This window comes from Oncorhynchus gorbuscha, linkage group LG10, assembly GCF_021184085.1.
Source record: "Oncorhynchus gorbuscha isolate QuinsamMale2020 ecotype Even-year linkage group LG10, OgorEven_v1.0, whole genome shotgun sequence".
Taxonomy (NCBI): domain Eukaryota; kingdom Metazoa; phylum Chordata; class Actinopteri; order Salmoniformes; family Salmonidae; genus Oncorhynchus; species Oncorhynchus gorbuscha.
Window position 1 is genome coordinate 2,682,138 of NC_060182.1, and position 11,640 is coordinate 2,693,777.

Here is an 11,640-nt window from a genome sequence, read left to right on the forward strand (position 1 = left end):
GAACACTATATAGGGGATAGGGGATACTATATAGGGGACACTATATAGGGGATAGGGAACACTATATAGAGGACACTATATAGGGGATAGGGAACACTATGTAAGGGATAGGGGATACTATATAGGGGACACTATATAGGGGATAGGGAACACTATATAGGGGACACTATATAGGGGATAGGGAACACTATATAGGGGACACTATATAGGGGATAGAGAACACTATGTAGGGGACACTGTAGGGGACATTGTATAGGGGATAGGGAACACTATATAGGGGATAGGGAACACTATAGGGAGAGGGAACACTATAGGGAGAGGGAACACTATATAAGGGATAGGGAACACTATATAAGGGATAGGAAACACTATGTAGGGAACACTATATAGGGAACACTATATAGGGAACACTATATAGGGAACACTATATAGGGAACACTATATAGGGAACACTATATAGGGAACACTATATAGGGAACACTATATAGGGAACACTATATAGGGAACACTATATAGGGAACACTATATAGGGAACACTATATAGGGGATAGGGAACACTATATAGGGGATAGGGAACACTATATAGGGGATAGGGAACACTATATAGGGGATAGGGAACACTATATAGGGGATAGGGAACACTATATAGGGGATAGGGAACACTATATAGGGGATAGGGAACACTATATAAGGGATAGGGAACACTATATAGGGGATAGGGAACACTATATAAGGGATAGGGAACAATATATAGGGGATAGGGAACACTATATAAGGGATAGGGAACACTATATAAGGGATAGGGAACACTATATAAGGGATAGGGAACACTATATAAGGGATAGGGAACACTATATAGGGAACACTATATAGGGGATAGGGAACTCTATATAGGGGACACTATATAAGGGATAGGGAACACTATATAGGGAACACTATATCGGGGATAGGGAACACTATATAGGGAACACTATATAGGGGACACTATATAAGGGATAGGGAACACTATATAGGGGATAGGGAACACTATATAAGGGATAGGGAACACTATATAGGGGACACTATATAAGGGATAGGGAACACTATATAGGGGATAGGGAACACTATATAGGGAACACTATATAGGGGACACTATATAAGGGATAGGGAACACTATATAGCGAACACTATATAGGGGATAGGGAACACTATATAAGGGATAGGGAACACTATATAGGGAACACTATATAGGGGATAGGGAACACTATATAGGGGACACTATATAAGGGATAGGGAACACTATATAAGGGATAGGGAACACTATATAGGGGATAGGGAACACTATATAGGGGATAGGGAACACTATATAGGGGATAGGGAACACTATATAAGTCGCTCTGGATAAGAGCGTCTGCTAAATGACTTAAATGTAAATGTAAATGGATAGGGAACACTATATAGGGGATAGGGGACACTATATAGGGGATAGGGAACACTATATAGGGGATAGGGGACACTATATAGGGGATAGGGAACACTATATAGGGGATAGGGAACACTATATAGGGGATAGGGAACACTATATAGGGGATAGGGAACACTATATAGGGTATAGGGAACACTATATAGGGGATAGGGGATACTATATAGGGGATAGGGGATACTATATAGGGGATAGGGAACACTATATAGGGGAAAGGGAACACTATATAGGGGATAAGGGATACTATATAGGGGATAGGGAACACTATATAGGGGATAGGGGATACTATATAGGGGATAGGGAACACTATATAGGGGATAGGGAACACTATATAGGGGATAGGGGATACTATATGGGGGATAGGGAACACTATAGGGGATAGGGAACACTATATAGGGGATAGGGGATACGATATAGGGGACACTATATAGGGGATAGGGGACACTATATAGGGGACACTATATAGGGGATAGGGAACACTATATAAGGGATAGGGAACACTATATAGGGATAGGGAACACTATATAGGGGATAGGGGATACTATATAGGGGACACTATATAAGGGATAGGGGACACTATATAGGGGATAGGGGACACTATATAAGGGATAGGGAACACTATATAGGGGATAGGGGATACTATATAGGGAACACTATATAGGGGATAGGGAACACTATATAGGGGATAGGGAACACTATATAGGGGATAGGGAACACTATATAGGGGATAGGGAACACTATATAGGGGATAGGGAACACTATATAGGGGATAGGGAACACTATATAGGGGATAGGGGACACTATATAAGGGATAGGGAACACTATATAGGGGATAGGGAACACTATATAGGGGATAGGGAACACTATATAAGGGATAGGGAACACTATATAGGGGATAGGGAACACTATATAGGGGATAGGGAACACTATATAGGGGATAGGGGATACTATATAGGGGACACTATATAGGGGACACTATATAGGGGATAGGGAACACTATATAAGGGATAGGGAACACTATATAGGGGATAGGGGACACTATGTAGGGGATAGGGAACACTATGTAGGGGATAGGGAACACTATGTAGGGGATAGGGAACACTATGTAGGGAACACTATATAGGGGATAGGGAACACTATGTAGGGGATAGGGAACACTATGTAGGGAACACTATATAGGGGATAGGGGACACTATGTAGGGGATAGGGAACACTATGTAGGGGATAGGGAACACTATGTAGGGAACACTATATAGGGGATAGGGGACACTATGTAGGGGATAGGGAACACTATATAGGGGATAGGGAACACTATATAGGGGATAGGGAACACTATATAGGGGATAGGGAACACTATATAGGGGATAGGGAACACTATATAGGGATAGGGAACACTATATAAGGGATAGGGAACACTATATAGGGAACACTATATAGGGAACACTATATAGGGAACACTATATAGGGGATAGGGAACACTATATAGGGGATAGGGAACACTATATAGGGGATAGGGGATACTATATAGGGAACACTATATAGGGGATAGGGAACACTATATAGGGGATAGGGAACACTATATAGGGGATAGGGAACACTATATAGGGGATAGGGAACACTATATAGGGGATAGGGAACACTATATAGGGGATAGGGAACACTATATAGGGGATAGGGGACACTATATAAGGGATAGGGAACACTATATAGGGGATAGGGAACACTATATAGGGGATAGGGAACACTATATAAGGGATAGGGAACACTATATAGGGGATAGGGAACACTATATAGGGGATAGGGGATACTATATAGGGGACACTATATAGGGGACACTATATAGGGGATAGGGAACACTATATAAGGGATAGGGAACACTATATAGGGGATAGGGGACACTATGTAGGGGATAGGGAACACTATGTAGGGGATAGGGAACACTATGTAGGGGATAGGGAACACTATGTAGGGAACACTATATAGGGGATAGGGAACACTATGTAGGGGATAGGGAACACTATGTAGGGAACACTATATAGGGGATAGGGGACACTATGTAGGGGATAGGGAACACTATGTAGGGGATAGGGAACACTATGTAGGGAACACTATATAGGGGATAGGGGACACTATGTAGGGGATAGGGAACACTATATAGGGGATAGGGAACACTATATAGGGGATAGGGAACACTATATAGGGGATAGGGAACACTATATAGGGGATAGGGAACACTATATAGGGGATAGGGAACACTATATAGGGGATAGGGAACACTATATAAGGGATAGGGAACACTATATAGGGAACACTATATAGGGAACACTATATAGGGAACACTATATAGGGGATAGGGAACACTATATAGGGGATAGGGAACACTATATAGGGGATAGGGAACACTATATAGGGAACACTATATAGGGGATAGGGAACACTATATAGGGGATAGGGAACACTATATAGGGGATAGGGAACACTATATAGGGGATAGGGAACACTATATAGGGGATAGGGAACACTATATAGGGGATAGGGAACACTATATAGGGAACACTATATAGGGGATAGGGAACACTATATAGGGGATAGGGAACACTATATAGGGGATAGGGAACACTATATAGGGAACACTATATAGGGGATAGGGAACACTATGTAGGGGATAGGGAACACTATGTAGGGGATAGGGAACACTATGTAGGGGATAGGGAACACTATGTAGGGGATAGGGAACACTATGTAGGGGATAGGGAACACTATGTAGGGGATAGGGAACACTATGTAGGGGATAGGGAACACTATGTAGGGGATAGGGAACACTATGTAGGGGATAGGGAACACTATGTAGGGGATAGGGAACACTATGTAGGGGATAGGGAACACTATATAGGGAACACTATATAGGGAACACTATATAGGGAACACTATATAGGGAACACTATATAGGGAACACTATATAGGGAACACTATATAGGGAACACTATATAGGGGATAGGGAACACTATATAGGGGATAGGTAACACTATATAGGAGATAGGAAACACTATATAGGGAACACTATATAGGGGATAGGGAACACTATGTAGGGGATAGGGAACACTATGTAGGGGATAGGGAACACTATGTAGGGGATAGGGAACACTATGTAGGGGATAGGGAACACTATGTAGGGGATAGGGAACACTATGTAGGGGATAGGGAACACTATGTAGGGGATAGGGAACACTATGTAGGGGATAGGGAACACTATGTAGGGGATAGGGAACACTATGTAGGGGATAGGGAACACTATGTAGGGGATAGGGAACACTATATAGGGGATAGGGAACACTATATAGGGGACACTATGTAGGGGATAGGGGACACTATGTAGGGGATAGGGGACACTATATAGGGGATAGGGAACACTATGTAGGGGATAGGGAACACTATGTAGGGGATAGGGGATACTATATAGGGGACACTATGTAGGGTATAGGGAACACTATGTAGGGGATAGGGAACACTATGTAGGGGATAGGGAACACTATGTAGGGGATAGGGGATACTATATAGGGGACACTATGTAGGGTATAGGGAACACTATGTAGGGGATAGGGGGCCATTTTGGGACATAAAGAAACTGAGAACATATATAGTAGGAGCGGTTTCCAGGACAACCATTAAGACTAGTCCTGATCTAAAAAGAAAGCTCAGTGGAGAATCTCCATCGAAAAGGCGTTTTGTTCCAGAACTCAGCTAATCTGTGTCTGGGAAACTGCCCAATAGTGATATACAATCATTATTACCTGGAGGTCAGGGGACAGGTGGTAGAGATGGTTGACCGCCCCCACGTACAGATGACCAGACCTGGAGTCCAGGAGGATGTGGCTGAGGGGAGATCCATCCAGGGAGAGGTGAGGGAAGGCCTGCCCAGCGTGAGAGGCCTTCTCTCGGTTAGGGTTCGGCTGGAGCTGGGTCAGGGCATGGGGCTGTGGGGGCAGCAACAGTACCAGACACCACCACCAGGTGGCAAGGGGGAGCAGAGGGGGAGAAGCAGCTGGCATGGCACCAATTACCTGCTGGAGAAGAGAGGAAGAGAGGAAGAATGAGAGGGACAGGAAGAAGGAGAGGGACAGGAAGGAGGAGAGGAAGGAGGACAGGAAGAATGAGAGGGACAGGAAGAGGAAGGAGGACAGGAAGAATGAGAGGGAGAGGAAGAAGTAGAGGAAGAGGAAGGAGGAGAGGAAGAATGAGAGGGAGAAGGAGGGAGAGGAAGGAGGAGAGGAAGAATGAGAGGGAGAAGGAGGAGAGGAAGAAGGAGGAGAGGAAGAAGGAGGAGAGGAAGAAGGAAAAGAAGGTGGATAAGAAGGAGGAGTAGTAAGAGAGGAAGGAGAAGGAAAGGAAGATAGGAAGAAGGAGGAGAGGAAGGAGGAGGAGAGGAAGGAAGAAGGAAGAGAGGAAGGAAGAAGGAAGGAAGGAAGAGAGGAAGAAGGAGAAGGAAGAGAGGAAGAAGGAGAAGGAAGAGAGGAAGAAGGAGAAGGAAAGGAAGAAGGAGGAGAGGAAGGAGGAGGAGAGGAAGGAGGAGGAGAGGAAGAAGGAGGAGAGGAAGAAGGAGAGGGACAGGAAGGAGGAGAGGAAGGAGGACAGGAAGGAGGAGAGGAAGGAGGACAGGAAGAATGAGAGGGAGAGGAAGAGGAAGGAGGACAGGAAGAATGAGAGGGAGAGGAAGAAGGAGAGGAAGAATGAGAGGAAGAATGAGAGGGAGAAGGAGGAGAGGAAGAAGGAGGAGAGGAAGAAGGAGGAGAGGAAGAAGGAAAAGAAAGTGGATAAGAAGGAGGAGGAGTAAGAGAGGAAGGAGAAGGAAATGAAGATAGGAAGGAGGAGGAGAGGAAGAAGGAGGAGAGGAAGGAAGAAGGAGGAGAGGAAGGAAGAAGGAAGAGAGGAAGGAAGAAGGAAGAGAGGAAGGAAGAAGGAAGAGAGGAAGGAAGAAGGAAGAGAGGAAGGAAGAAGGAGAGGAAGGAGGAGAGAGGAAGGAAGGAGGAGAGGAAGGAGGAGGAGGAGAGGAAGGAAGAAGGAGGAGAGGAAGGAGGAAGGAGGAGAGGAAGGAAGAAGGAGGAGAGGAAGGAAGAAGGAGGAGAGGAAGGAAGAAGGAGGAGAGGAAGGAAGAAGGAGGAGAGGAAGGAAGGAGGAGGAAGGAGGAGGAGAGGAAGGAAGAAGGAGGAGAGGAAGGAAGAAGGAAGAGAGGAAGGAAGAAGGAAGAAGGAAGAAGGAAGGAAGAAGGAAGGAGGAGGAGGAGAGGAAGAAGGAGAAGGAAAGGAAGAAGGAAGAGAGGAAGAAGGAAGAGAGGAAGGAGGAGGCGAGGAAGGAGGAGGCGAGGAAGGAGGAGGCGAGGAAGGAGGAGGAGAGGAAGGAGGAGGAGAGGAAGGAGGAGGAGAGGAAGGAGGAGGAGAGGAAGAAGGAGGAGAGGAAGAAGGAGGAGAGGAAGAAGGAGGAGAGGAAGAAGGAGGAGAGAAAGAAGGAGGAGAGAAAGAAGGAGGAGAGGAAGAAGGAGGAGAGGAAGAAGGAGGAGTGGAGGGAGGAGGAGAGGAGGGAGGAGGAGAGGAAGAAGGAGGAGAGGAAGAAGGAGGAGAGGAAGAAGGAAGAGGAAGGAAGGAAGGAAGGAAGGAAGGAAGAAGGAAGAGAGGAAGGAAGAAGGAAGAGAGGAAGGAAGAAGGAAGAGAGGAAGGAAGAAGGAAGAGAGGAAGGAAGAAGGAAGAGAGGAAGGAAGAAGGAAGAGAGGAAGGAAGAAGGAAGAGAGGAAGGAAGAAGGAAGAGAGGAAGGAAGGAGGAAGGAGGAAGGAGAGGAAGGAAGGAGGAGAGGAAGGAAGAGGAGAGGAAGGAAGGAGGAGAGGAAGGAAGAAGGAGGAGAGGAAGGAAGAAGGAGGAGAGGAAGGAAGAAGGAGGAGGAGGAAGGAAGAAGGAGGAGAGGAAGGAAGAAGGAGGAGAGGAAGGAAGAAGGAGGAGAGGAAGGAAGAAGGAGGAGAGGAAGGAAGAAGGAAGAGAGGAAGGAAGAAGGAGGAGAGGAAGGAAGAAGGAAGAGAGGAAGGAAGAAGGAAGGAGGAGGAGGAGAGGAAGAAGGAGAAGGAAAGGAAGAAGGAAGAGAGGAAGGAGGAGGCGAGGAAGGAGGAGGCGAGGAAGGAGGAGGCGAGGAAGGAGGAGGAGAGGAAGAAGAGGAGCCTCCTGTAGGTTTTAACTCCAACCCTGTTCCTGGAGAGAGAGCCTCCTGTAGGTTTTAACTCCAACCCTGTTCCTGGAGAGAGACCCTCCTGTAGGGTTTAACTCCAACCCTGTTCCTGGAGAGAGACCCTCCTGTAGGGTTTAACTCCAAACCATTTTTAATTCAGGCTGTAACAAGTCAAGGGGTATGAATAATTTCTGAAGGCACTTCATCTAAAAAAAAAAAACTTTTAAAAAGTATTCAAAGCTCTCCCACCTTCACATACACGACAGCAACAGAAGACCCTATAGTGACAGGTGGGGCTGAGGCAGCAACAGAAGACCCTATAGTGACAGGTGGGGCTGAGGCAGCAGCAGAAGACCCTATAGTGACAGGTGAGACTACAGGATACCACATCTGGGACCAGACTACAGGACAACACATCTGGGACCAGACTACAGAACAACACATCTGGGACCAGACTACAGAACAACACATCTGGGACCAGACTACAGAACAACACATCTGGGACCAGACTACAGAACAACACATCTGGGACCAGACTACAGAACAACACATCTGGGACCAGACTACAGAACGGGACATCACATCTGGGACCAGACTACAGAACACATCCGGGACCAGACTACAGGACAACACATCTGGGACCAGACTACAGAACGGGACATCACATCTGGGACCAGACTACAGAACGGGACATCACATCTGGGACCAGACTACAGAACAACACATCTGGGACCAGACTACAGGACAACACATCTGGGACCAGACTACAGGACAACACATCTGGGACCAGACTACAGGACAACACATCTGGGACCAGACTACAGAATGGGACATCACATCTGGGACCAGACTACAGAACAACACATCACATCTGGGACCAGACTACAGAACACCACATCTGGGACCAGACTACAGAACAACACATCTGGGACCAGACTACAGAACGGGACATCACATCTGGGACCAGACTACAGGACGGGACATCACATCTGGGACCAGACTACAGGACAACACATCCGGGACCAGACTACAGGACAACACATCCGGGACCAGACTACAGGACAACACATCCGGGACCAGACTACAGGACAACACATCTGGGACCAGACTACAGGACAACACATCTGGGACCAGACTACAGGACAACACATCTGGGACCAGACTACAGGACAACACATCTGGGACCAGACTACAGAACACATCTGGGACCAGACTACAGAACACATCTGGGACCAGACTACAGGACAACACATCCGGGACCAGACTACAGAACACATCTGGGACCAGACTACAGAACACATCTGGGACTACAGGACAACACATCTGGGACCAGACTACAGAACACATCTGGGACCAGACTACAGAACACATCTGGGACCAGACTACAGAACAACACATCTGGGACCAGACTACAGAACAACACATCTGGGACCAGACTACAGAACAACACATCTGGGACCAGACTACAGAACAACACATCTGGGACCAGACTACAGAACGGGACATCACATCTGGGACCAGACTACAGAACGGGACATCACATCTGGGACCAGACTACAGAACAGGACATCACATCTGGGACCAGACTACAGAACAACACATCTGGGACCAGACTACAGAACAACACATCTGGGACCAGACTACAGAACAACACATCTGGGACCAGACTACAGAACGGGACATCACATCTGGGACCAGACTACAGAACGGGACATCACATCTGGGACCAGACTACAGAACGGGACATCACATCTGGGACCAGACTACAGAACAACACATCTGGGACCAGACTACAGAACAACACATCTGGGACCAGACTACAGAACAACACATCTGGGACCAGACTACAGAACAACACATCTGGGACCAGACTACAGAATGGGACATCACATCTGGGACCAGACTACAGAATGGGACATCACATCTGGGACCAGACTACAGAACACATCTGGGACCAGACTACAGAACAACACATCTGGGACCAGACTACAGGACAACACATCCGGGACCAGACTACAGAACAACACATCTGGGACCAGACTACAGAACAACACATCTGGGACCAGACTACAGAACAACACATCTGGGACCAGACTACAGGACAACACATCCGGGACCAGACTACAGGACAACACATCCGGGACCAGACTACAGGACAACACATCTGGGACCAGACTACAGGACATCACATCTGGGACCAGACTACAGAACAACACATCTGGGACCAGACTACAGAACAACACATCTGGGACCAGACTACAGAACAACACATCTGGGACCAGACTACAGAACAACACATCTGGGACCAGACTACAGAACAACACATCTGGGACCAGACTACAGAACGGGACATCACATCTGGGACCAGACTACAGAACGGGACATCACATCTGGGACCAGACTACAGAACGGGACATCACATCTGGGACCAGACTACAGAACGGGACATCACATCTGGGACCAGACTACAGAACAACACATCTGGGACCAGACTACAGAACAACACATCTGGGACCAGACTACAGGACAACACATCTGGGACCAGACTACAGAATGGGACATCACATCTGGGACCAGACTACAGAATGGGACATCACATCTGGGACCAGACTACAGAACAACACATCTGGGACCAGACTACAGAACACCACATCTGGGACCAGACTACAGAACACATCTGGGACCAGACTACAGAACAACACATCTGGGACCAGACTACAGAACGGGACATCACATCTGGGACCAGACTACAGGACAACACATCCGGGACCAGACTACAGAACAACACATCTGGGACCAGACTACAGGACACCACATCTGGGACCAGACTACAGGACATCACATCTGGGACCAGACTACAGAACAACACATCTGGGACCAGACCACAGAATGGGACATCACATCTGGGACCAGACTACAGGACAACACATCTGGGACCAGACTACAGGACAACACATCTGGGACCAGACTACAGGACAACACATCTGGGACCAGACTACAGAACGGGACATCACATCTGGGACCAGACTACAGGACACCACATCTGGGACCAGACTACAGAACAACACATCTGGGACCAGACTACAGAACGGGACATCACATCTGGGACCAGACTACAGAACAACACATCTGGGACCAGACTACAGAACAACACATCTGGGACCAGACTACAGGACAACACATCTGGGAACAGACTACAGAACAACACATCTGGGACCAGACTACAGAACAACACATCTGGGACCAGACTACAGAATGGGACATCACATCTGGGACCAGACTACAGAACAACACATCTGGGACCAGACTACAGAACACATCTGGGACCAGACTACAGAACAACACATCTGGGACCAGACTACAGAACGGGACATCACATCTGGGACCAGACTAACTAATACTTCGGACTTGATTAATTTCTCCCTTTGCAGTAAAATTATTAGAACAAAACCACGTGCACTTTTACTGCATAGAGCTCTTTCCTCCCTCCTACCCCAAAGTCCAGAGGCTTATCGGCACACTGCAAGCTGGCTTTATCAACCAATATGTTGAATATCATTTCACTTTCAAAAACAACTAAATAATATTCTGGATGAGGAGTAGAGGACTAAGAGAGAGAGAGAGGTTCATCTTTAATTTATGTTGCAGAGCAGAGACGTCTCAGGGCTCTAAGATATAAAAGAGAAAGGGGTTCGTTCCAAATGACATACTATTCCGTATATAGTACACTACTTTTGACTATTAGGGTGAATTGCCCTTGACATGATCAGTATGCGCACAACATGTTCATCTCTTCTCCCTTTTACCTTCAAACGGGTCTTCCACTAGTTAGAAAGGACAGTTTGCAACGCTATTTCAAATAAGGCCCTCCGTTGTATAACAGTTTACGTGATCCCATTCTGTACGGAGGCATCGGAGCGACGAACTCCTCACCTTTACTGCCGTGTTCCACACACAGGGCCCGTTGAAA

At 47.1% G+C, this 11,640-nt stretch overlaps 1 protein-coding gene across 1 annotated transcript in view; it reads right to left on the minus strand.

Annotated features, from left to right (window-relative positions):
• The window catches only part of LOC124045389 (plexin-B3-like), a 623,492-nt gene extending 617,898 nt beyond the window's left edge, over nucleotides 1–5,594 (minus strand). The window contains exon 1 of the mRNA XM_046364685.1: nucleotides 5,254–5,594. Within this exon, the coding sequence (XP_046220641.1) occupies nucleotides 5,254–5,511 (258 nt within the window). The 5' untranslated portion in view covers nucleotides 5,512–5,594. The remainder of the gene's footprint in view (nucleotides 1–5,253) is intronic.
• Nucleotides 5,595–11,640: the final 6,046 nt, after the last annotated feature.